This window comes from Tamandua tetradactyla, chromosome X (genome assembly GCF_023851605.1).
Source record: "Tamandua tetradactyla isolate mTamTet1 chromosome X, mTamTet1.pri, whole genome shotgun sequence".
NCBI classification, from domain to species: domain Eukaryota; kingdom Metazoa; phylum Chordata; class Mammalia; order Pilosa; family Myrmecophagidae; genus Tamandua; species Tamandua tetradactyla.
In genome coordinates, this window is record NC_135353.1 from 73,113,123 (window position 1) to 73,137,710 (window position 24,588).

At 41.0% G+C, this 24,588-nt stretch overlaps 1 protein-coding gene across 1 annotated transcript in view; it reads left to right on the forward strand.

The window, feature by feature from the left end:
* Window positions 1–9,694, forward strand: part of LOC143670601 (uncharacterized) — a 144,768-nt gene extending 135,074 nt beyond the window's left edge. The window contains exons 6-7 of the mRNA XM_077145481.1: window positions 7,352–7,425; window positions 7,901–9,694. Of these exons, the coding sequence (XP_077001596.1) occupies window positions 7,352–7,425; window positions 7,901–8,140 (314 nt within the window). The 3' untranslated portion in view covers window positions 8,141–9,694. The remainder of the gene's footprint in view (window positions 1–7,351; window positions 7,426–7,900) is intronic.
* Window positions 9,695–24,588: the final 14,894 nt, after the last annotated feature.

Consider the following 24,588-nt stretch of genomic DNA (forward strand, 5'->3'; position numbering starts at 1 on the left):
GTCTCCTCTTCCATTTCTGATCTTATTTATTTGCATCCTCTCTCTTCTTCTTTTTGTCAATCTTGCTAAGGGCCCATCAATATTATTGATTTTCTCATAGAACCAACTTCTGGCCTTATTGATTTTCTGTATTGTTTTCATGTTTTCAATTTCATTTATTTCTGCTCTAATCTTTGTTATTTCTTTCCTTTTGCTTGCTTTGGGGTTAGCTTGCTGTTCTTTCTCCAGTTCTTCCAAATGGATAGTTAATTCCTGAATTTTTGCCTTTTCTTCTTTTCTGATATAGGCATTTAGAGCAATAAATTTCCCTCTTAGCACTGCCTTTGCTGCGTCCCATAAGTTTTGATATGTTGTGTTTTCATTTTCATTCGCCTCGAGGTATTTGCTAATTTCTCTTGCAATTTCTTCTTTGACCCAGTCGTTGTTTAGGAGTGTGTTGTTGAGCCTCCACGTATTTGTGAATTTTCTGGCACTCTGCCTATTATTGATTTCCAACATCATTCCTTTATGGTCCGAGAAAGTGTTGTGTAAGATTTCAATCTTTTTAAATTTGTTGAGACTTGCTTTGTGACCCAGCATATGGTCTATCTTTGAGAATGATCCATGAGCACTTGAGAAAAAGGTGTATCCTGCTGTTGTGGGATGTAATGTCCTATAAATGTCTATTAAGTCTAGTTCATTTATAGTAATATTCAGATTCTCTATTTCTTTGTTGATCCTCTGTCTAGATGTTCTGTCCCTTGATGAGAGTGGTGAGTTGAAGTCTCCAACTATTATGGTATATGAGTCTATTTCCCTTTTCAGTGTTTGCAGTATATTCCTCACGTATTTTGGGGCATTCTGATTCGGTGCGTAAATATTTATGATTGTTATGTCTTCTTGCTTAATTGTTCCTTTTATTAGTAGATAGTGTCCTTCTTTGTCTCTTTTAACTGTTTTACATTTGATGTCTAATTTGTTGGATATTAGTATAGCCACTCCTGCTCTTTTCTGGTTGTTATTTGCATGAAATATCTTTTCCCAACCTTTCACTTTCAACCTATGTTTATCTTTGGGTCTAAGATGTGTTTCCTGTAGACAGCATATCGAAGGATCCTGTTTTTTAATCCATTCTGCCAATCTATGTCTTTTGATTGGGGAATTCAGTCCATTGACATTTAGTGTTATTACTGTTTGGATAATATTTTCCTCTAACATTTTGCCTTTTGTATTATATATATCATATCTGATTTTCCTTCTTTCTACACTCTTTTCCATATCTCTCTCTTCTGTCTTTTTGTATCTGACTCTAGTGCTCCCTTTAGTATTTCTTGGAGAGCTGGTCTCTTGGTCACAAATTCTTTCAGTGACTTTTTGTCTGAGAATGTTTTAATTTCTCCCTCATTTTTGAAGGATAATTTTGCTGGATATAGGAGTCTTGGTTGGCAGTTTTTCTCTTTTTGTATTTTAAATATATCATCCCACTGTCTTCTAGCTTCCATGGTTTCTGCTGAGAAATCTACACAAAGTCTTATTGGGTTTCCCTTGTATGTAATGGATTGTTTTTCTCTTGCTGCTTTCAAGATCTTCTCTTTCTCTTTGACCTCTGACATTCTAACTAGTAAGTGTCTTGGAGAACGCCTATTTGGGTCTAATCTCTTTGGGGTGCGCTGCACTTCTTGGATCTGTAATTTTAGGTCTTTCATAAGAGTTGGGAAATTTTCAGTGAAAATTTCTTCCATTAGTTTTTCTCCTCCTTTTCCCTTCTCTTCTCCTTCTGGGACACCCACAACACGTATATTTGTGCAGTTCATATTGTCCTTGAGTTCCCTGATACCCTGTTCAAATTTCTCCATTCTTTTCCCTATAGTTTCTGTTTCTTTTTGGAATTCAGATGTTCCATCCTCCAAATCACTAATTCTATCTTCTGTCTCTTTAAATCTATCATTGTAGCTATCCATTATTTTTTCTATGTTTGCTACTTTATCCTTCACTTCCATAAGTTCTGCGATTTGTTTTTTCAGTTTTTCTATTTCTTCTTTATGTTCAGCCCATGTCCTCTTCATGTCCTCCCTCAATTTATCGATTTCATTTTTGAAGAGGTTTTCCATTTCTGTTCGTATATTCAGCATTAGTTGTCTCAGCTCTTGTGTCTCATTTGAGCTATTGGTTTGTTCCTTTGACTGAGCCATATTCTCAATCTTTTGAGCGTGGACAGTTATCTTCTGCTGCTGGCGTCGGGGCATTTATTCAGATTTCTCTTGGTGTTGGACCCAGCAAGGTTGTAATATTTTTCTGTGAAATCTCTGGGTTCTGTTTTTCTTATCCTGCCCAGTAGGTGGTGCTCGTGGCACACGTTTGTCTGCGGGTCCCACCAGTAAAAGGTGCTGTGGGACCTTAAACTTTGGAAAACTCTTGCCGTCCTGGGGGTTCGCTAGCCGAAGCGGCTTGAGCCGGCCCGGGGTCCGAACGCAGGGAGGGTGTCCGAACGCAGGGAGGGTTGCTGGTCACCGCAGCCAGGGAAAGAGCCCGTCCGAATTTCCTAGTCGGCCCTGGGCAACAAGCGTGGCGGGAGGGCGCCAGCGGCAGCGGCCCGCCCGAGAGAGTGCACGTTCCCCGGGAGTCGCGGGGTCACCGTTCTCCGCGGCCTGGGGGTTTCCAATCCAATTCTCTCAGTTGGTCCGGGGGCTGCGCATGGTGTGGGCGCCAGTCACCTTGGTTTCAGGGGACCACCTCTCCAATTCTCCCAGCCAGCCTGGGAAGGGGGAAGGGAGTAACTCCGGCCGCTTGCCACCCCGCCCGGTAAGGCCCGCACGCCTCGGCGATCTCACCCGAGCTGCTTCTCTCAGCCAGCCAGCCGTTCCAGGATGGGGTACGCTGTCTTTTTTATCTCTGTTGTGGCTTTGGGCGCTTTCTGTATCGTTTCTACTCCCCTAGTAGGTGTCCTGGAGAAGAAACTAAGATCCGCGCGTCTTACTAAGCCGCCATCTTCCAGGAAGTCTCCTGAAGAATCTCTCTCCCTCATTTTTGAAGGACAATTTTGCTGGATATAGAAGTCTTGGTTGGCAGTTTTTCTCTTTTAGTATTTTAAATATACAGTGGGATCCACTGTCTTCTAGCTTCCATGGTTTTTGCTGAGAAATCTACACATAGTCTTATTGGGTTTCCCTTGTATATGATGGATTGTTTTTCTCTTGCTGCTTTCAAGATCCTCTCTTTCTCTTTGACCTCTGACATTCTAACTAGTAAGTGTCTTGGAGAACGCCTATTTGGATCTATTCTCTTTGGGTTGCGCTGCACTTCTTGGATCTGTAATTTTAGGTCTTTCATAAGAGTTGGGAAATTTTCAGTGATAATTTCTTCCATTAATTTTTCTCCTCCTTTTCCCTTCTCTTCTCCTTCTGGGACACCCACAACACGTATATTTGTGCGCTTCATATTATCATTCAGTTCCCTGATCCCCTGCTCAAATTTTTCCATTCTTTTCCCTATAGTTTCTGTTTCTTTTTGGAATTCAGATGTTCCATTCTCCAGTTCACTAATTCTAGCCTCTTTCTCTTTAAATCTACCATTGTAGGTATCCATTGTTTTTTCCATCTTTTCTACTTTGTCCTTCAATCCCATAAGTTCTGTGATTTGTTTTTTCAGATTTTCTATTTCTTCTTTTTGTTCAGCCCATGTCTTCTTCATGTCCTCCCTCAATTTATTGATTTGGTTTTTGAAGAGGTTTTCCATTTCTGTTCGTATATTCAGAATTAGTTGTCTCAGCTCCTGTATCTCATTTGAACTATTGGTTTGTTCCTTTCACTGGGCCATATCTTCAATTTTCCTGGTGTGATCCGTTATTTTTTGCCGGCATCTGGGCATTTAATCAGATTTCCCTGGGTGTGGGACCCAACAGGTTGAAAGATTTTCCTGTGAAATCTCTGGGCTCTGTTTTTCTTATCCTGCCCAGTATGTGGCGTTCATCTGTCTGCAGGTCCCACCAGTAAAAGATGCTGTGGCTCCTTTAACTTTGGAAGACTCTCGCTGTGGGGGAGGGTCGCCAGCCAAAGTGGCTTGGGGGAGTGCCGATCCAAATCTCCCAGCCGGCCCAGGAATCCTCGTGTGGGGGCCGTGCCGGCCGCTGCGGCTTGGGGGAGTGCCGATCCAAATCTCCCAGCCAGCCCGGGAAGGAGGGAGGTAGGGGCGTCGGCCGCCGCAGTTTGGGGGAGTGCCGATTCAAATCTCCCAGCCGGCCTGGTAATCCACGCTTGGGGGGGGCGCCGGCCTCAGCGGCTTGGGGGAGTGCTGATCCAAATCTCCCAGCCAGTCTGGGAAGCCACGTGTGTGGAAGGGGCCCCAGTCGCTGGCCTCCGCGGCTTGGGGAACCTCCGATCCAAATCTCCCAGCCGGCCCAGGAAGCTGTGCGTTCGGGGGGGCACTGGCTGCCGCGGCTTGAGGGGACTGCCTGTCCAAATCTCCCAGCTGGCCCGGGAAGGAGGGAGGGAAGGGCTCCGGCTGCCAACCGCCACGGCCCCGGGAAGCGCGCGCCCCTCGGGGATCTCACCGCAGCGGATTCTCCCAGCCGGTTCAGCCATTCCAGAATTGGGTACACTGTCTTTTTGGTCTCTGTCGTGGCTCCGGGAGCTGTTCTGTACCATTTCTGTTTCTTTAGTATCTGTTCTGGAGGAGGAACTAAGACCCGTGCGTCTTACTAAGCCGCCATCTTCTCCGGAAGTCCCCAGCCTCTCCAGGTGCAGAGAGGCCCCACAGCCTCGCAGGAACTCACGGATGTTGCTCAGGCACTCACTTTCGCTCCGGGGCTCCGGGTAGACCTTCCCACGGCCCAGCTCCAGCCCGGCCACACCAGGCGCGGGACGTCTCAGGCTTCGTTGAATATCCATTATTTTAAAGAGCATCTTCAGTCTTGAACATCCCCATACTGTTTCAAATAAATTCAGTTCCTTTGGGGATAAGTTTGGAGCTCTCTATAGTTATGGACTGCCTCTACCCCTGGGAAATATCTCTTAACAACTCTCTGGGCACTGGGTAGGTCCAGTAACCTCTGTTCTTCTCACCTTGCCTCTCCTTGTGTGGATCTTACAAATTATGAACACACTGGGGCAATGGTGATTGGGGCCGCTGTATTCTCATCCTGCCATGCCTGATGTAGAGTCTGTACCCTATGAATGGGAGCTGGATGGAGAAAGGGAGTCCAGATTTCTTGGCCACACTGACCAGAAATTCAGTCTCTTCTACTTGGAGTTGGATGAGGTAATAAATTCTGGCAGCCTGCCCCTGCCCCATTGAAATTGGTAATTCTTGATCAGGAGTGGAGGGAAAAAGGAAACTCTTCATGGCCACACCCTTCCAGAGCAGAACTTCTGGGAGGGAAGCATAGAAGGAGGGAGTGGGTCATGGCTGAAATGCCACAGACTCTTGATGTTCTTATCAAGTTTTAGTAAATTTTCCTGAAAAAATATTTTTTCATTTGTCGTGTGCCCTTAGCACAAATTACAGGGCCTTTAAATAATTGATTTTGAAAAATAACTATTGTTAGGTCAGGGGAACGGGGAAGGGCACTGCAACTGGAGCTGTGGAGGCTGTGTCACCCCTCCCAACCTGACTTCCGGAACTATTGAACCGCCCCTTCCAGACATCACCTAACCTCCATCCTTAAAAGCTGCCTGCGCCAAAGCCTGTGCATGCACTCACCTCCTTTCATCTTGGGTTTGGTGAGCTCTGCCTGGGAGCACATAAATAAACTCACCCACTTTAAATTTCCTAGTCTAGCTTTCTTCTTTCTCACCCTTTCACCTCCTAAACCTTTCATCTTGGTGCCAGAAACCTGGGAGAGGAGCACAGGTGCACCTGCCTCGCCAGAGGTGCCCTGACTTCCTCTCTCCTCCTTCCTCCACATAGCCAGCAACAAGGGATCCTTCGGTCCACTGCTACATCCACCACAGATTGGGTAAATCCCTTCCCTCCTAGCCCTGCTGTCAGGTCTCACCATTCCAAGAGAGCCTGTCCATTAATTACTCCCTGAAAATCATGAATTCATGCCAGGTTCTCTTCCGAGGGCTGAGGTGAACGGGGATGCCCGCAAGCCTCACTCCCTTTCCTGGGACTCAAAAAGTTGTGGGGATGCCCCACTTCTCCTTTCCCTCACAAATTCAGGTCCAGGACCTGAAAGGGCCTCAAACCAGGGTGAGACGTCCCCTGGGGAGATAAGCCCCTGCTCATAAGAGCTCTGAGGACTCTCTCAGGGCATTGGGATGCCGACATCCCCTGGGCCAGTTCTTTCTCCTTTGAGACCCATCAGTATGGGCAATAAATCCTCAAAAACCAAACCTATACTCCTCTGGGTTGTCTTCTGACAAACCTATCCACACTGGATTTACTTCCAGACATCTGGCCAAAATGCCTCACTTACTTTTGTAAAAAGGCTTGGCCCTAATATCAATTGGATAATGATTCTCATTGGCCTGAGGATGGGACTTTTGATTTTAATATCCTTACAAACCTCTGCAACTTTTGCCAGAGGAATGACAAATGGGCCGAAATTCCTTATGTCCAGGCTTTCTTTCTTCTGTGCTCCCGTCCCTACCTTTGTACCTTCTGCTCTACAGCTCAGGTTCTCCTAGCCAAGGAAACTCTCAAATTCCCACTTCTCTCCAATGAAACTTCCTCCTTTTCTGACCCCCTCAATTCATCTTTCTTTAAAAGACCAGGGCCACCACCGCATCTTGGGAAACTATCCTCCTCTCCCTCACTCTACTCACCCCTCCCTCCAGTGGCACTCCAGTCACCATCTTGCCTTTCCCTCTCCCCTTCTGCTTTGATGACATCTCAGTCACCATCTTCTCCTTCTCTTCCTCCTTCTGTTCCACTGACATCCTAGCTACCATCTTGCCTTCCTCTCTCCCCTTCCACACTGGCGGCACTCCCACCGCCATCTTGCCTTTCTCTTCCTCCTCCGCCAGCGACACTCCAGCCGCCATCTTACCCCCTCTTCCTGCCCCAGCTCTGGCAGCATTCCAGCCTCCATTTTATCCTTCCCTTCCTCCTTCTACTCCAAAGGCTCTCCCATTACCACCCCCCACTTCGGCTCTTCTGCCACCAGCTAGTTCCTCGCTACCCTCACCTGTAAGCTCCCATACCTGCTCAAAAAGTACTTTACTCTGTCCCCTCCGGGAGGTTGCAGGACCTGAAGGGTTAAATCAGGTATGCACTCCCTTCTCTCTGGCTGATCTTTTACACATTGAAAAACGGTTGAGCTCCTTCTCCAATGATCCAACTACCTATACTAAAGAATTCCAGTATCTAGTTAACGCTTATGACCTCACCGGGCATGGCATTCATGTAATCTGCTCTTCTTCCCTCACTACAGATGAAATGGACCACATTTTCAATGCAGCCAGAGCTCATGCTAACCAGGTGCATATAACCGACCACACCATGCAGGTAGGGGTCGAGGAAGTGCCAGACCAAGAGCCAGGGTGGGAATATCAGGTTGACACTCCAGTGGGAAGAAGCGGGCGGACTAGATGGGACAAAATGCTTACATGCCTCATAGTAGGCATGCAGAAAGCTTCAGATAAAGTAGTAAGCTTCCATAAGCTAAGGGAAATTACCCAGGGTCCTGATGAAAACCCGGCTGCTTTTCTACACCAGCTCACAGAAGCCCTCTCCCAATATACCTGCCTAGACCCCAACTCGCAGGCTGGTAAAACTGTTTTTGCCACACACTTTGTATCCCAATCGGCTCCAGATATAAGGCATAAACTTAGAAAAATTGAGGACAGTCCTCAGGCTCCTATCCATGACCTGATAAACACAGCCTTTAAAATTTCTAATACTCGTGATGAACTAGAGAGGGCAGGAAAGGAATCCCGGGACCGCTGAAAGGCAAATTTACAAACACAATCCTTGATTGCAGCTCTGCGGCCCACTTCAATGGAGAAGAAGCCAGCTACGACTAATCCATCACCAGGAAAGTGCTTCAAATGTGGCCTCAACAGACACTGGTCCCATCAGTGCCCCAATCCTCAACCACCCAAGGGACCATGCCCTCTCTGTGGTACAAAGGGACATTGGAAAAGTGACTGAACATGGAGGGGCTGTCCTTCCAACCCCTAACCCATTGCTAGCAGTCCTGGGCCTGGCCACCAATGACTGATGATGCCCAGCCTCAGCAACCCCAGTCACCCTCGTCGAGCCCAGGGTAACAATCAAGGTAGCAGGTAAGTCCACCTCCTTTTTTGTGGACACAGGGGATACCTTTTCTGTCCTCCCTCTTATTCAGGTCAACTCCTTCCTTCCCAGGTCATGGTTACAGGCATAGATGGCTGTCCTTCATGCCCCTTAACTACTGGACTGCTTATATGTTTAATAGAAGGGTACCCATTATACATTATTTCTTAGTAATGCCTTCTTGCCCAGCCTGCTAATGGGGTGAGGTTTTCTTGCCAAATTAGGAGTCTCACTACACTGGATAAAAAACCTTCAAACAAATTTACTATTACCCTTATGTGTGGCCTCTGCCTCCATTCAAGGTTCAACCCTTCCCACTCCTCCCCTACCACCTCATCTAGTAAACTCAGATTTCTAGTGTAATGGAACTCTTACCAAGTGCCCTAACTCCACTGCCCCAGGACCATGCTTCCTGGTAACTATTGTTCCTCAATTGACCCTCTATGGGGAGTCTGAACTAACTTGGCTACTGCCCTCTCCTTGCTCAAAAAGGGCTGCCTTTCTTCCTATCCTAGTAGGCATCAGCCTAACTGCTTCAGTCACAGCCTCAGCCACAGCAGGAGGGGTGCTGGGACACAATATTTTAACCTTTCAAAACTTCAAAACTCGACTACAGGTAGCCCTGGAAACAACATCAGAATCCCTCTCCTCTCTACAACACTAACTCATCTCACTAGCCCAGTTAACTCTTCAAAATAGATGGGCCTTAGATCTGCTGACAGCCAAAAAAGGAGGAACATGTATATTCCTCCAAGAGGAATGCTGCTATTACGTCAACTAGTTGGGTCTGGTGGAACAAAATATTCAAACCCTAAACAAACTAAAAGACTATCTCTACCACAGAAAACAAGAAACCAACTCTGCCTTAAGCTGGTTTTCTTCTCCTCTGGTGACATGGCTCCTCCCACTACTAGGACCAGTTATCCTCATCTGTCTCTTTTTTCTCCTAGCTCCCTGCCTCCTCAACTTCCTTCAGGGACGCATGAAGGAACTATCCCAGGTAGCAGTCAACCAAATGCTCCTGCAACATTATCATCACCTGCCCTCCTCACCAGATTCCTACAGCCAGCCTCCCCACTCCCCTGGCTATGACAGTTCCAGCCTATAACCCCACACTGCCCCCTTACAGCAGGAAGTAGCCAGAAAGATCTCAGCACCCTATTATCACAAAAAGTCTGGAATGTTAGATCGGGGGAATGGGGAAGGCACTGCAACTGGAGCTGTGGAGGCTGTGTCACCCCTCCCAACCTGACTTCCAGAACTAATGAACTGCCCCTTCTAGATGTCACCTGACCTCCATCCTTAAAAGCTGCCCACACTGAAGCCCATGCACACAATCACCTCCCTCCATCTTGGGTTTGGTGAGCTCTGCCTGGGAGTGCAGAAATAAACTCACCCACTTTAAATTTCCTGGTCTACCTTTCTTCTTTCTCACCCTTTTGCCTCCTAAACCTTTCAACTATCATCAGTTTTGGGGGTAGGGGACAGGTACTGTGGAGCTTCTCACACAGCCATTCAGAAGTGGAACTCTTCCACTTCCTTTTTAAACAAAATACTGCTTTGTGAGAGCTATTTTGTGATTTGATGGATCAGTTAGCCCTCAGTTCATGAAGACATATTTGGCTTGTATAGTCAGTTTGTGTCTCATGGTCATGTATTCAGGCTCTACCAGGGCCCAGTAGCAAATCTGGAGGTACTTTTGAGATGGAGAATTGTTGTCCATAGAGGAAGGTATGGCCTTATTCCTAAATAAGTGGTCTTCATCATAATTTCCTATTGCACTTGCTGGAGTTTTTTAGGGCATCTCTATCTGCTGCAGGCATATTGTATAGTATTGGATCTATTAGGTCATAAGACTGAAGTGGCAGATCAGGTTGCATCACAACTGGGATCTGCTGCAAAGACCTTTCTTGTTCTGGGCTTTATTCAAGCCTGTAGCCTTACAGAATTTCTGGTAAATGAGTTAGAGCAGCAAAATCTAATGTGATAAGCATTACCTTCAAAATTTCAAGAGGTCCACCAATTATTGTGCCTCTTTCTTCATGGTGGATAGTGCAAGTTGTGAGGACTTTATACCTCACTTTATAAGGGATGCCTAGACACTCCCCATACCACTTAGAAATCTCACCAAAGTGTGGCAGGTCCCTGAACTTCCACTTCCCTTATCCTCTGGCACACATATGTCTTGCTAAGGTATTTAGCTTGCTTGTTATTTCCAGTTTACTTGGTCCCACTTTGCATAATGTCATCAATGTAATAGATCAGTGTGATGTTCTTTGGAATATCAAGGAAATCAAGCATCCTGTGTGTGCCAGTTTAAAAGAATTATGTACCTAGAAAAGCCATGTTTTAATCCTGATTCGTCCTGTGGAGGCAGCCATTTATTTTAACCCCTATTCAGTACTATAGTTTGGAAACTTGATTAGATCATCTCCTCAGAAATGTGGCACACCCAATTGTGGGTACCAACCTTTGACTAGAGGGAGATGTGATGCCACCCATTCCAGGAGGGCCTTGATTAGCTTACTGGAATCCTTTAAAAGAGGAAACAGGGACTTCCAGGAAGATGACTAAATAGAGTACCTTGAATTAGCCTTGCTTCACAGAAAAGTTAGAGAAGGGACAGGAGGGAGACTTTGGTGGTGAATGAGGAGTGCAGCTGACCTGGGAGAGCCTTCTGCACCTCATAGGGCACCCTGGCTGCAGAGGCCGAGGGATTGAGAGACAGAAAGCTGGAGCCTGAAGGCCCATGGAGCCTGAAGCAGTGCACAGATGGGAACCAGGGACTAGGAAGTAAGCCAGTCCATGTTACTTGGGTGCACGACCCTCACCAGCATAGCCCCATGACTGGCAACTCACCCCACACCCCACACACCTGAACCTGGTCACTTGTTCCCATTCCCTGTGCTCCAGGTGCCCACATTCCACCAGCCCCCAGTGCACATACCTGCCCCACCCCCCACCCCCAAGTGCAGCCCAACCCACCTCTCCTGCAGCTCTCCCAACACTACCTCCCCCTCCCTCTTCCCTGCAGGCTGTTGCCAGTACATAAAGGCTGGGGGCACTGACCTCCATACTTAGGCTACACCTGCCCCAAGACCAGAGTTGCACAGCCTTGCCCCACCAACCCTGAGCTCTGCACATCAGTTTATGGCACTTCTAGGCCCATGCTTGTGCACAGGCCCCCAGTCACGTCATCCAGCTCTGGGAACTGCACTTTAGAGCAGTCCTAAAACCATTCATGTGCATGGCCCTCAGCCACAATTCCCAGTTTTGAGAAAGTGCTGACCTACACATCTGGGTCACATCTGCCCCCAGCCCATGAAGGCATAATGCCAACCTGCTACCAGAGCTCTATGCATGCACACAAATTGCCCCATGCCTTAGACCAGTGCATGTGAGGTTTACACCCCCCAGACTGGTGAATCTGCACAGCTACATCCTCCCTGGCCACTGGGCACCCACATTCACAAGCATCAGTGTAATACCACCAACCTGCACCTATACTGCCCTGAAACTACTCACCGCACTGAGTGCCCCACCCCATGCCATGCTCCTTGCTCTACAACCATCCTGCAAATACAAGGCCTTAGACTACTGAAATAAATGAATTCCCAAAGTAGATCAATTAAGATATTTATATGCCACGAAGACAGCAGAAGAGCACTAAGCATATCACAGTGCAGACAGATATAGCCCTGCCTAACGACTAAATTAAAATACCAGAGGAGACACAGGCATTGGAACAACTAATCAAAGATGTTCATGCAATTCTACTTAATAAAATAAGTGGGATAGCATATGACATAAAACAGATAAAAAATATATAGTAGAAGAGCATAAAGAGGAATTTGAAAGAATAAATAGAAAAATAGCAGATATCACAGAGATTAAAGACTCTGTTGACCAAATAAAGAACATACTAGAGGCACACAACATCAGATTTGAAGAGACAGAAGAAAGAATAAGTGATATAGAGGACAGGATAATTAACTTCAAATACTCAAAACAGCAAATGGCAAAAAAGATGGAAAAATTGAATTGGAACTCAGGGAAATGAGAAACAAAAGCACACAAATATAAGAATCATTGGTGTCCCAGAAGGAGAAGAGAGGAGTAAAGGGCTAGGAAGAGTACTTGAGGATATAATGGGGGGAAAATTTCCCAACCCTCATAAAGGACATAAACATACAAGTCAAAGAAGCCCAAAGAACTCCAAACAGAATAAAAATCCAAATAGGCCTTTCCCAAGCCACATACTAATCAGTCCATCAAATGTTGGAAGAGAAGCAGAAAATCCTGAAAGTAACAAAACAAAAACAATCTACTACATACAAGGAAACCAAATTAGGATAGAGTTCAGACTACTCAACTAGCACCCTGGAGGCGAGAAGGCAGTGATGTGACATATTCAAGATCCTGAAAGAGAAAGACTTAGAGCCAAGAATCCTGTACCTAGCCAAATTTACCTTCAAAATTGAGGGAGAGATTAAAGTTTTCACGGACAAAGAAGTCCTGAAAAAATTTTTCAAGCAGAGACAGGCCCTACAAGAAATACTAAAAGGAGTTCTGCTGGCTGAAAAAAAAGACAGGAGAGGGAGGTCTGGAGGAGGGCACACAATTGAAGACTACTACTAAGGGCAATTTAAAGAGTACAAAGAGAAAGAGAGAAAATAATATATAGATCTGACAAATAAAATTAAAAAGATAACATGGAAATCATTCCATTCTACATATGCAATCAGTAATTCTTAATATCATCACATAGATGTATGATCATCATTTCTTAGTACATTTGCATCGATTTAGAAAAAGAAATAGCAAGACAACAGAAAAAGAAATAAAATGATAATATAGAGAAAAAATTAAAAATAAAAATACAAAATATATATATATATATAAAAAACAGAACAACAACAACAACAACAAAAAACTGACCTAGCCAGAAACATGTACCTGGTGCGCTCACCCACATTTTGTTATTCTCCTGTAAAATTTTACATTTGCTATAAAATAATATTCCTGATATTTATGTGAACAAGATTCATAATCACTGTATTAATTTTAGAAATTATGTGCCTCAGGTGAAGTGCTAAAATTTTATATGTGGGTTGTAAAAGTTTTTCTTTTAGTTTGGACATGGTAACATTTGTAACCAAATTTCTTTTTTGGAAAAGCTTATGCAAGGCTGGTATTACCTGCATAAAAGCAGGATCCTAACCAATTTTTTCTGCTGCTTTTTTTAAGCTCCATATCAATAACACATTAAATCGGCAGACTCCTGTCCTGGGCAGGACACATACCAAAAAAAAAAAAAAAAAGATAACATGGTGGATTCAAGAAACACCTTTTCAGTATTAACTTTGAATGTTAATTGACTAAACTTACCAATTAAAAGATACAGATTGGCAGACTGGATTAAGAAACATAATCCAGCTATATGCTGCTTACAAGAGACTCATCTTAGATACAAGGATACAATAGATTGAAAATGAAAGGATGGAAAAATATTTTCCATGCAAATTGTAACCAAAAGAAAGCAGGAGTAGCTATACTAATATCAGACAAAATAGACTTTAAATGTAAAGACATCATAAGAGACAAAGAAGGACACTATTTACTAACCTAAGTGTCAATTCATGAAGAAGATATAAAATCATAAATGTTTATCTTCCCAGTCAAGGAGCTCCAAAGTACATGAGACAGACATTGGCAAAACTGAGTGGGTCAAAGAGGAAATCCCTAGAGAAATGAGTAGCTATTTGGAGATGAATGAAAATAAGAATACAACTTATCAGAATTTATGGGATGTGGCAAAGGCTGTGCTGAGAGGGAAATTTATTGCCCAAATGCCTATATTTAAAAGCAAGAAAGAGCAAAAATCGAGGATGTAACAGCACATCTGGAAGAACTTGAGAAAGAACAGCAAACTAACCCCAAAGCAAATAGAAGAACAAAAATAACAATGATTAAAGCAGAGATAAATGAATGGGAGAAGAAAAGAACAATAGAAATAATCAATAAAACCAAAAGTTGGCTCTTTGAGAAAGTCAGTAAAACTGATGTGCCACTAGCAAGACTGACTAAAAAAGAGAGAGAGAGAGAGAGGATGCAAACAAACAAAGTCAGAAATCAGATGGGGTGTGTTATCACAGACCCTGAAGAAAGAAAAGAAATCACAAGAGGATACTATGAACAATTATATGCCAACAAACTGGATACTTAGATGAAATCAACAAATTCCTGAAACACACAAACAAGCTACACTAGCTCAGGAAGAAATAGAAGATCTCAACAAACCAATCACAAGTAAAGAGATTCAATCAGTCATCAAAAATCTTCCTGCAAAGAAAAGCCCAGGGCCAGATGGCTTCACAGGGGAATTTTCTCAAACATTCCAGAAAGAACTAACACCAATCCTACTCAAACTTTTCCAAAAAATTGAGGAAAAAGGAACTCTATGTAACTCATTTTATGAAGCTAATATCATTTTAATACCAAAACCAGGTAAAGATGCTATAAGAAAGGAAAACTATAGACCAATCTCCCTAATGAGGATAGATGCAAAAATTCTCAATAAAATATTAGCAAATCCAATCCAACAATACATGAAAAGAATTATACACCATGACTGTTCTAGTTTGCTAGCTGCTGGAATGCAATATGCCAGAAACAGAGTGGCTTTTGAAAAGGGGAATTTAATAGCTAGTTTACAGTTCTAAGGCTGAGAAAATGTCCCAATGAAAACAAGTCTATAGAAATGTCCAATCAAAGGTATCCAGGGAAAAATACCTTGGTTCAAGAAGGCCAACGAAGTTCACAGTTTCTTTCTCAAATGGAAGGGCACATGGCAAACACAGTCAGAGTTTCTCTCTCAGCTGGAAGGGCACATGGTGAACACAGCATCATCTGCTAACTTTCTCTCCTGGCTTCTGGCTTCATGAAGCTCCCCGGGAGGCATTTTTCTTCTTCATCTCCAAAGGTCACTGGCTCATGGATTTTCTGCTTTGTGGTGCTGCTCTCTCTGAATCTCCCATTGTCCAAAATATTTTCTCTTTTATAGGACTCCAGTAAACCAAGCAAGACACACCCAAATGGGTGGAAACATGTCGTCACCTAATCCAGTTTAACAACCACTCGACTAAATCACATCATCCAGGGAAATGATCTGATTACAGTTTCAAACATACAGTATTGAATAGGGATTATTCTACCTTTATGAAATGGGATTTTGATTAAAACATGGCTTTTCTAGGGGGCATACATCCTTTTAAACCAGCACAATGACAAAGTGGGGTTTATAATAGGAATGCAGGATGGTTCAATACAAGAAAATCAATTATTGTAATACAGCACATTAACACATCGAAAGGGAAAAATCACATGATCATCTCGATTGATGCTGAAGAAGTATTTGACACAATTCAGCATGCTTTTCTGATAACACTCCAAAAGACAGTAATCAAAGGTAATCACCTCAATATGATAAAGGGAATATATGAAAAACTGATAGCCAGCATCGTATTCAATGGAGAGAGACTGAAAGCTTTCCCACTAAGATTAGGAACAAGACAAGGATGCCCACTGTCACCACTATTATTCAACATTGTGCTAGAAGTTCTAACTAGGGCAATCAGGCATGACAGAGAAATAAAAGGCATCCAAATTGGAAAGGAAGGAGTAAAACTCATTATTTGCAGATGATATGATACTATACTTGAAGATCCTGAGAAATATACAGCAAAGTTACCTGAGATAATAAATAAATTCAGCAAGGTGGCAGGATATAAAATTAATGTTCAAAATTCAGTAACATTTCTATACACAATCAATGACCTAGCTGAGGAGTCAGTTAAGGAAAAGAAAATTCCATACAAAATAGCAACTTAAAGAACCAAGTACTTAGGAATGAACTTCATCAGGGACATAAAGGACTTGTACACAGAAAACTACATAACATTGCTAAAATAAATCAAAGGAAATCTAAATGGGTGGAAAGAAATTCCTTGGTCATGGATAAGAAGGCTACATATAGTTAAGATGTCAATTCTCCCCAAATTGACCTACAGATTCAACACAGTGCCAATCAAAATTCCAACAAGATACTTTGAAGATTTGGAAAAGTTAATTACCAAATTCATCTGGAAGAGAAAGAGACCTCGAATAGCTAAAAGCATCCTGAGAAAGAAGAATGAAGTGGGCGGATTAAGACTCCCTGACTTTAAAACCACAGTGGTTGTTCTACTTTGCTAGCTGCTGGAATGCAATATACCTGAAATGGAACAGCTTTTAAAAAGGGGGATTTAATAAGTTGCTAGTTTATAGTTCTAAGACCAAGAAAATGTCCCAATTAAAGCAAGTCTATAGAATTGCCCAATCTAAGGCATCCAGGGAAAGATATCTTGGTTCAAGAAGGCTGATGAAGTTCAGGGTTTCTCTCTCAAGTGAGAAGGCACATGGTGAACACAGTCAGGGTTTCTCTCTCATCTGGAAAGGCACGTGGCAAACATGGTATCATCTGCTAGCTTTCTCTCCTGGCCGCTGTTTCATGAGCTCCCCGGGAGGCATTTTCCTTTTTCATCTCCAAAGGTTGCTGGCTAGTGCATCTCTGCTTCTCGTGGCTACATTGTTCTGCTCTCTCAGAATCTCCTGCTTTCTCCAAACATCCCTCTTTTATAGGATTCTAGTAAAGTAATCAAGATCCACCTAGAATGGGTGGAGACATGTCTCCACCTAATCCACCATAACAACCACTCTTGATTGAGTCACGTCTCCAGGGAGATGATCTAATTAAAGTTTCAAACCCGCAGTACTGAATAGGGATTAGGAGAAATGGCTGCATTTTCAAAATGGAATTAGTGTTAAAACATGGCTTTTCTAGGGCACATACATCCTTTCAAACTGGCACAGTAGTCAAAACATTTATAAATTATAACATTTATATTATATATATAAAATATTATAAATAAATAACATTACATTTATATTATATTTATAATGTATTATAAAGCCACAGTAGTCAAAACAGCATGGGACCGGCACAAAGATAGAAATATTGACCAATGGAATCGAATCAAGAAAAAGACCACCAAATCTATGGACAACTGATTTTTGACAAGGTCCCCAAATCCTCTGAACTGGGACAAAATAGTCTTTTCCATCATTGGGCATGGAAGAACTGGATAACAATAGCCAAAAGAATGAAAGAGGACTCCTATATTACTCCCTACACAAAAATTAACTCAAAGTGGATCAAACACCTAAATATAAACAACTAGCACCATAAAGCTTCTGGAAGAAAATGTAGGGAAACATCTTCAAAACATAGTAATAGGAGATAGCTTCCTAAATTTTACACACAAAGCACAAGCAACAAAATAAAAAATAGATAAATGGGAACTCTTCAAAATCAAATGCTTCTGCACCTCAAAAGACTTTGTCAAAAAGGTGAAGAGGCAGCCAACTCAATGGGAGAAAATATTTGGAAATCACATATCAGACAAAAGTTTGATTTCCTGTATCTACAAAGAAATCGTACAACTCAACAACAAAAGAACAAAGAACCCAATTATAAAATGGGCTAAAGATATGAACAGGCATTTTTCTGAAGAGCAAATACAGATGGCTCAAAAGCACATGAAGAGATGCTCATTTTCATTGGTTATAAGGGAAATGCAGATCAAGACTACAATGAGATACCACCTGGCACCTATAAGAATGGCTGCTATTAAACAAACAGGAAACTATAAATGTTGCAGAGGATGTGGAGGAACTGGGACACTTATGCACTGCTGGTGGGAATGTATAATGGTGCAGCCACTATGGAAGACTTTGATGGTCCCTTAGGAAATGAAATATTGAGTTACCCTATGACCCAGCAATACCCAGAAGAGCTGATAACAATGACACAAACAGACATTTGCACATCAGTGTTCATAGCAGCATTATTGACAATCACCAAAAGATGGAAACAAACCAAATGCCCATCAACAGATGAGTGGATCAACAAAATGTGGTATATACATATGATGACATATTATGCAGCAGTAAAACAAAATGACATCATGAAGCACATGACAAGATGGATGAGACTTGAAGACATAATGCTGAGTGAAGTTAGCCAGACACAAAAGGATAGATATTGTATGATTTCACTTTTATGACCAGCATAAACGCATAATCAGAGGCTTATAACACAGAATATAGGGGACTTAGAGATACGTAGAAGCTAGAGATGGGTGAACCATTAGCTAATGAGTTTGAACTCCAATGTAAGGGGATAGGAGTTAAGGTGGTTTTCTAGTGGGTCTATAGATAATATTGCCATACTGAAGATGAACAGGATTGAAAGGGGTTGTATAGACCTACGTGTCCCACTGAATAACGCTAGAAATATGAATTAGTTCTCACAAGAATTAATTCAAAGATATGATTCTTGTACAAAGAGTGTTTAAGTCCAGGGTTTGGGGGAAAATTGCTATTGCATGCTATGAGCTATGTTCAAAAGGAAACCATCAGCACTACCACAGCAGCAACAGAGGTAAATAATGGAGGGAGGGGCAAGAGTTAAGAATTTGTTTAGATTTCCTATTTGGTGAGGGTGTGTGTATTGGTTTTCTTTCTCTTGGGAACAATGAAATTATCTAAAATTGAGAATATTGATGGATTGTGGACTTTGGGCACTGTACATGATGCCCAATGAATGCAGATGGCTGAATGATGAACTGATGGAGTAGATTGGCGAGTGATGGTATATACTTATGAACAAAGATTGTGCTGCTAGAAAAAGGAGCAAGTCGTGAGACATGCAACGATGTGAATGAACATGTGGGACATTTGGTGAGACAAAATAAGCCAGAAACAAAAAAAAAACAGCAACAGTATAGTCACCTTTAGAAAATGCTTATAAGAAAACAGGGGCTAGATTCTAAGCTTTCAGAGCAGACACAGTAATCTGGAGTGGTGATTTTTATTTTTGGATTTTGAGAGGCTGTTTTATATACATAACTGTTGCTTCCTGTAGAAACAGAGCTCGAAGGATATTAAGGAATGATGATAAAGAAAGAAAGGAAGAAAGAAAGAAAGAAAGACACAGACGGGCTCAGGGGGTCTGAAGCTTGAGTTTACTTCAGACAGACTTCAGACAACTTTATTCTCAACCAGATCCTAGTTATATACCACAGGATGTCAATAGATATGCAGGCATTTCCTGAGGGAGCAAGATTCTTATCTCACAGTGTCCTTCATACTTAACATAACTGTTTTGGGTAAACATTCTCTTCCTCCCAAACTGCTCTACATAACAATCGCCAGTTTACCGCTGCCATCCCGAGGCCAGCAGCTTGCAACAAATTCTGTAGGTCTTGCTTTAAACTCTTGGCTTCTACATTTCCCCCTTTTTATTTTATAAGCCAAGGAAAACAAGAATCACCTTTTTAGGGTGACTATAAGCAGAGGTGACCGCACCTGTCTTAGGTTGCCCTTAGGCTCTGAAGGGTCTTACCCGTCATTGGCTGCCAGTCAAGCTCTCTGACTTTGATTCACAAGAATCACATTGTTATAAGCAGAAGTGACAGGCGCCTGTCTTAGGTTGCCCTTAGGCTCTGAAGGGTCTTACCCGTCATTGGCTGCCAGTCAAGCTCTCTGACTTTGATTCAGGAGGGAGTCAACGAGTTTTTGCAAGAATCACCTTTTTCTTTGTTGTTAAACACAGCTGAGGAGGAAGCGGAAGTATAAACAGCCCCAAACCTAAGATTTTTTAGCTCTTGGGTAAGTGATTGTGTAACATTACTTCCATAGGCTATATGTAGATTATTCTAATTTACATTCTAATACCCCTTTTTTGTAATTCTAAGATATCAGGACTTAAACTATTTGAAAGCCTTAAAAGATGCCTATTCCCTTTTCCCATTCTATTTCAAACAAGCCATATGTTAAAAGAGGGTAATACAAAAACTGCTCTTATTCCTTTTACACTTAAAACTTTGTAAGAAATTTAAATTATACATTTGATCTCCAATATGAACCAATGTCATTTCTATATTATTTAGTCCATTATTAGTTTGCTCATCAATGAGATTGTCTATGCCACAGTTCATTGGTGTTTTTCTAACAATGCTGCATCTGTATAGTTTGTTGCAATGCGGTTCCAGCGACTGCAGCCACTGTGATGCTTCCAATGATTTCAGTGACAGATGCAATAATGAATCCAATTAGTCTATTAGTCCTTTTTAGATATTCTTTTGCCAAATGGATCAGTATATGTGTTTCTGGAGAGGATTGCAAAGATCTTGACATCTGCACCGGCAGCCAAATACCTCTTCTCCTTGCTGCTATAATCGTCTCATTTTCCTGCAACATAAATGCTTGGGGACAAGTGAATAGAGAGTAATTTTCACAATTAGAAGTTTGATTTCTTATATGTATATGAACTTTAACAAGTATATATGGATCTCTAATACATATTTGTATATAGTGCTTATGGCTGCTATTTAAAAAGAAGTTATAGTTAATAGAATTGGCTATAAAAATTGGTCTCAGTCCTAGAAAAATTTTTTGTCAATTTCTTTCACTAATGCTATATTTATCATCCCATGAATTTGGCACAAATTACCCTCCATGAATTAAACCCTGATTTAGCTTGCCTGTCCATATAGTCTCAGTTATCTTCAAGTTAGAGATGGGAGACCCCACAGGGGCTGCATCTCTTACAATTCCATAGGAATCATTAATTATGATAACTGCTCAATCCATATGACATAACTCATCCATTCCAACTTTCTTTCCCATCTAACAGGCAAGTATCCTTTGTATCCATAGATTTATGCATATAGGTCTTTCTAAAAATGGAATTAAATTTGACACCAGTTTTCTTTTTATTGGACCTAGGAATCTTAAACTTGTATTCAGATTATTTTGGTAAAGTTGGATTGGCCCATGTTAGGGCTCACAGATAATCCCAGTAAGTATAAATATGTCCCTGTCCTTCAGCAATCAAAATTGTATGTCCTATAGTATACATTACCCATTTAGTTATTTTTGTCCGGGTTGACATGTCTGGGTTTTATTCTCTTTGAAGGAATCCAAACCGAGGTTCCATCATCTGCAATGACAAGAGCAAATCCCCTACCCCACACCTTTACCATTCCTGGTTTCCATAAATCATCTTTAACATCTTTCCAATAGATTGGTTGCAACTGCAGTTCTGTTTGGGATATATCATTTTTCTTTTCCCAATTGCTAAAATGTTGTTCTGCTGGAGTCTGTGATGAATTATCATAAATGTTTTAAAAATTTAGAGTAAACAATGCCTTTGCTAATTGATCTTTAGGAGTACTTATTTTCATAACATCATCCTCCTGATCATCGTCTCCCCCTTTTTGTTTTAAAAGTATAGACTTTAGCGTCCGGTTTGCTCATTCAATAATTCCTTGCCCTGAGGGATTGTGTGGAATTCCTGTAATATGAGTAATATTAAAAGTAGTATAAAATTTATGAAATTATTTTCCTGTATAAACAGGACCATTGTCCGTTTTAATAGATTGAGGGCATCCCACAACAGCAAAAGCATTAAGTAAATGTGATTGAACATGGCAAAAACAATCTCCAGATTGTGCGGTAGCCCGGATGAAATGAGAACAAGTGTCTATGATAACATGTACATATTGCATTTTACTAAAATGTGAAATATGAGTAACATCCATTTGCTATAATTCATTTGATTTTTGACCTCTAGGATTAATCCCTGATGCAAATGGGAGTGCATTTAAAGGCCCACAGGTTTGACAAGTCCTAACAATGTCCTGAGCTTGCTGTTTAAAAAAGATGGAAATTTCTTTCACAGCCCTTTGCTATTGATATGAGTCAATTTGTGAAATGTTGTGGGATTTTGCATTACCCCCATAAGAATATCTGCTTGCTGATTTTGTAATGATAAAGGACCTGGAAAATTGGTTTGAGCTCTTTATATGCATGATAAAAAGGGGAGTAATTCAGCTTTTGACTAATGTTTGTGAATGTAAAAACATTCAGGACAATTCATTTCTTTTAAACAAAGAAGCCGTCTCAATGTGAGTAACTGTTTGGTAAACATATTCAAAATCAGAAACAATATCAAGAGATTGTGGAAAACTTTGCAATACTTGAATTACAGCTGCTAATTCAGTATGCTGGGCTGAGGTATAAGGCATTTTTTAACTTGTTTTCCACTGGGGTGACATATGCAGGCTTCCCATTAATATTATCATCAGTAAAGACAGTAATAGCTAGCGGGTAAGCCAGAACTATTTTAGGCAAAGTCCATTGCGTTCATTTTTAAAAATTGTAAAAGTTTTCACATAGCAAATGATTATTCATTTGTCCTTTAAAGTCACTTAATGCTATTTGCCAAGAGGTATTGAAAATATATAGACTTTGAACTTCTTCCTTTGTGAGATCACACACTATGCAATTAGGGATCATGACCTCTTAATTGATAATATCTTTGGTGACCTTTGACTATTAAAGAAATAATCTTTTGCAAATATGTATTTAAACATTTTTGTCAATTGTTTGGTAAAAAAATCCATTTTAAAACACCGTCTTGCTAAAATAGGCCTGTGGGAGATTGCAAGGTAAAGAAAATAATAAAATCAACAGGCTTTTTTAGCTTTATTTGAACAAGCTGTCCTTTTTGAATGCATTGTTCAATTAATTGTAACTCTCATTCAGCTGCAGCTGTTAACTGCCTTTTGCTTAATAAATCAGAATCTCCTTGTAAAATATCAAACAAGTTTTGTAACATATAATTAGGAATCCCTAAAGTGGCAGGTAGCAAAAATGAAAGCAGAGTGTAAATAGTGACGTGTACCCATAGTAAATGACCAGATTTTTAAAATTGAATTCATTGGATTGATTAAAAAGGAATGCAAGAATGTGGATTCTTTATAATTGGTTGTGCATTTTTGCTAATTTTAAATTTATTTCATGCAATTTTTATGATATTTTCTCACAATAGTGGCCAAATTCTGATTTGCTTACATGATCGGGCCCAGTTGGGTCCTCTGGGAACTGGCTAGGGACCAAGAGGAGCTTCCTGGAACCTAGATATCTTTATTAAAGTACACCTCCTTATGGGGGGATAGCCAGTCCTCCCAGCTAGAGTGTACATTTTAACTATTTCTTACCAAGGTCATGTGATAGCAATATCAGTTGCATGTAATGGCAACATCAGGTGAACAAAAAAGACTCCACAAGTACATTTTTCCCTTGCATTCAACCCTCAAATCTGATCTGCTTCCAATATAAGCCATGGTTATCTTGGGATAAATTTAGTTTATACATATATAGTTTATATACACACTGGACAAAGCATTAAAGTATTTTAGCTTAAAGGAATTTAGGTATTTAAATGATTTGATTATTTAGTCAGTAATAGATTCTTTTATAGTAATAGTACTTAGATTAATAGATTAAGCCACCTGGTTTAGGGCAAGAAGCACTTTTTGCCAGTATAATGATACCCAGGAGAAAATCAGTATTTTTTATACAGATAATAACATGATAAAAGTTAACATAAGTTATTTTGATAAAACACAGACTCTTTGCTTTCTAACTAATTATTTAGAATTTTTTTTTATATCCTTTCATTAGAACAGGCTAAAAGTCCAAGAAAACATTGTCATTTTAGACTCATTAAATCTTTCTTGATTTTAACCATAATTTCTATTTTTATAAACCCTCAGCACTTATTATATCAGTTTAGGCTTTGTCCTATATTTTTCTCGCTTAGTAACAGTTATTCATTTTAGGATAAAACTATTCTGTTTTCCTATAAATAAAAATACATCTTTCATATTTTTCATACTTAAATCATTACTTTGAACAAATATTTTACCACATATGTAATTACCATCAAAATTAAATTTGTTAGAATAATGTTAAATATTTAAAATACTTTAATGTTTCAAATATGCATTAACTATCAATATATAGTTTTTAAGAAGAACTTTTAGTTTTAAAGTTCTTAAAATATATTTCTCTTTTCAAACATGAATAGGAGCTAAACTCATGGCCAGTTTCCAAATTGCTGTTTATTGAGGATTTAAGTTAACAAAAGGAGATGGGGTTGCCGTTTCCATTCTGAGTCATAGGACTTTACCTGTAGTATTGGTATAAATCTCATAGAATAATCATTCAGACTAAACAAAGGTAACCTAACAGAATACCTTGAGTCAGAACTACAATCCCGAACTGCACACCCTGTTGGGGACCAACCTGCCACAGGAACCATCAATGAGCACTGACCCCGTTTGGTATTGCACCTTTCTCACTGAATACTTTCTAACTCAGGTGTACATGAATCCCTATATAAAGGCAGCCCATCAAGAACAAGCC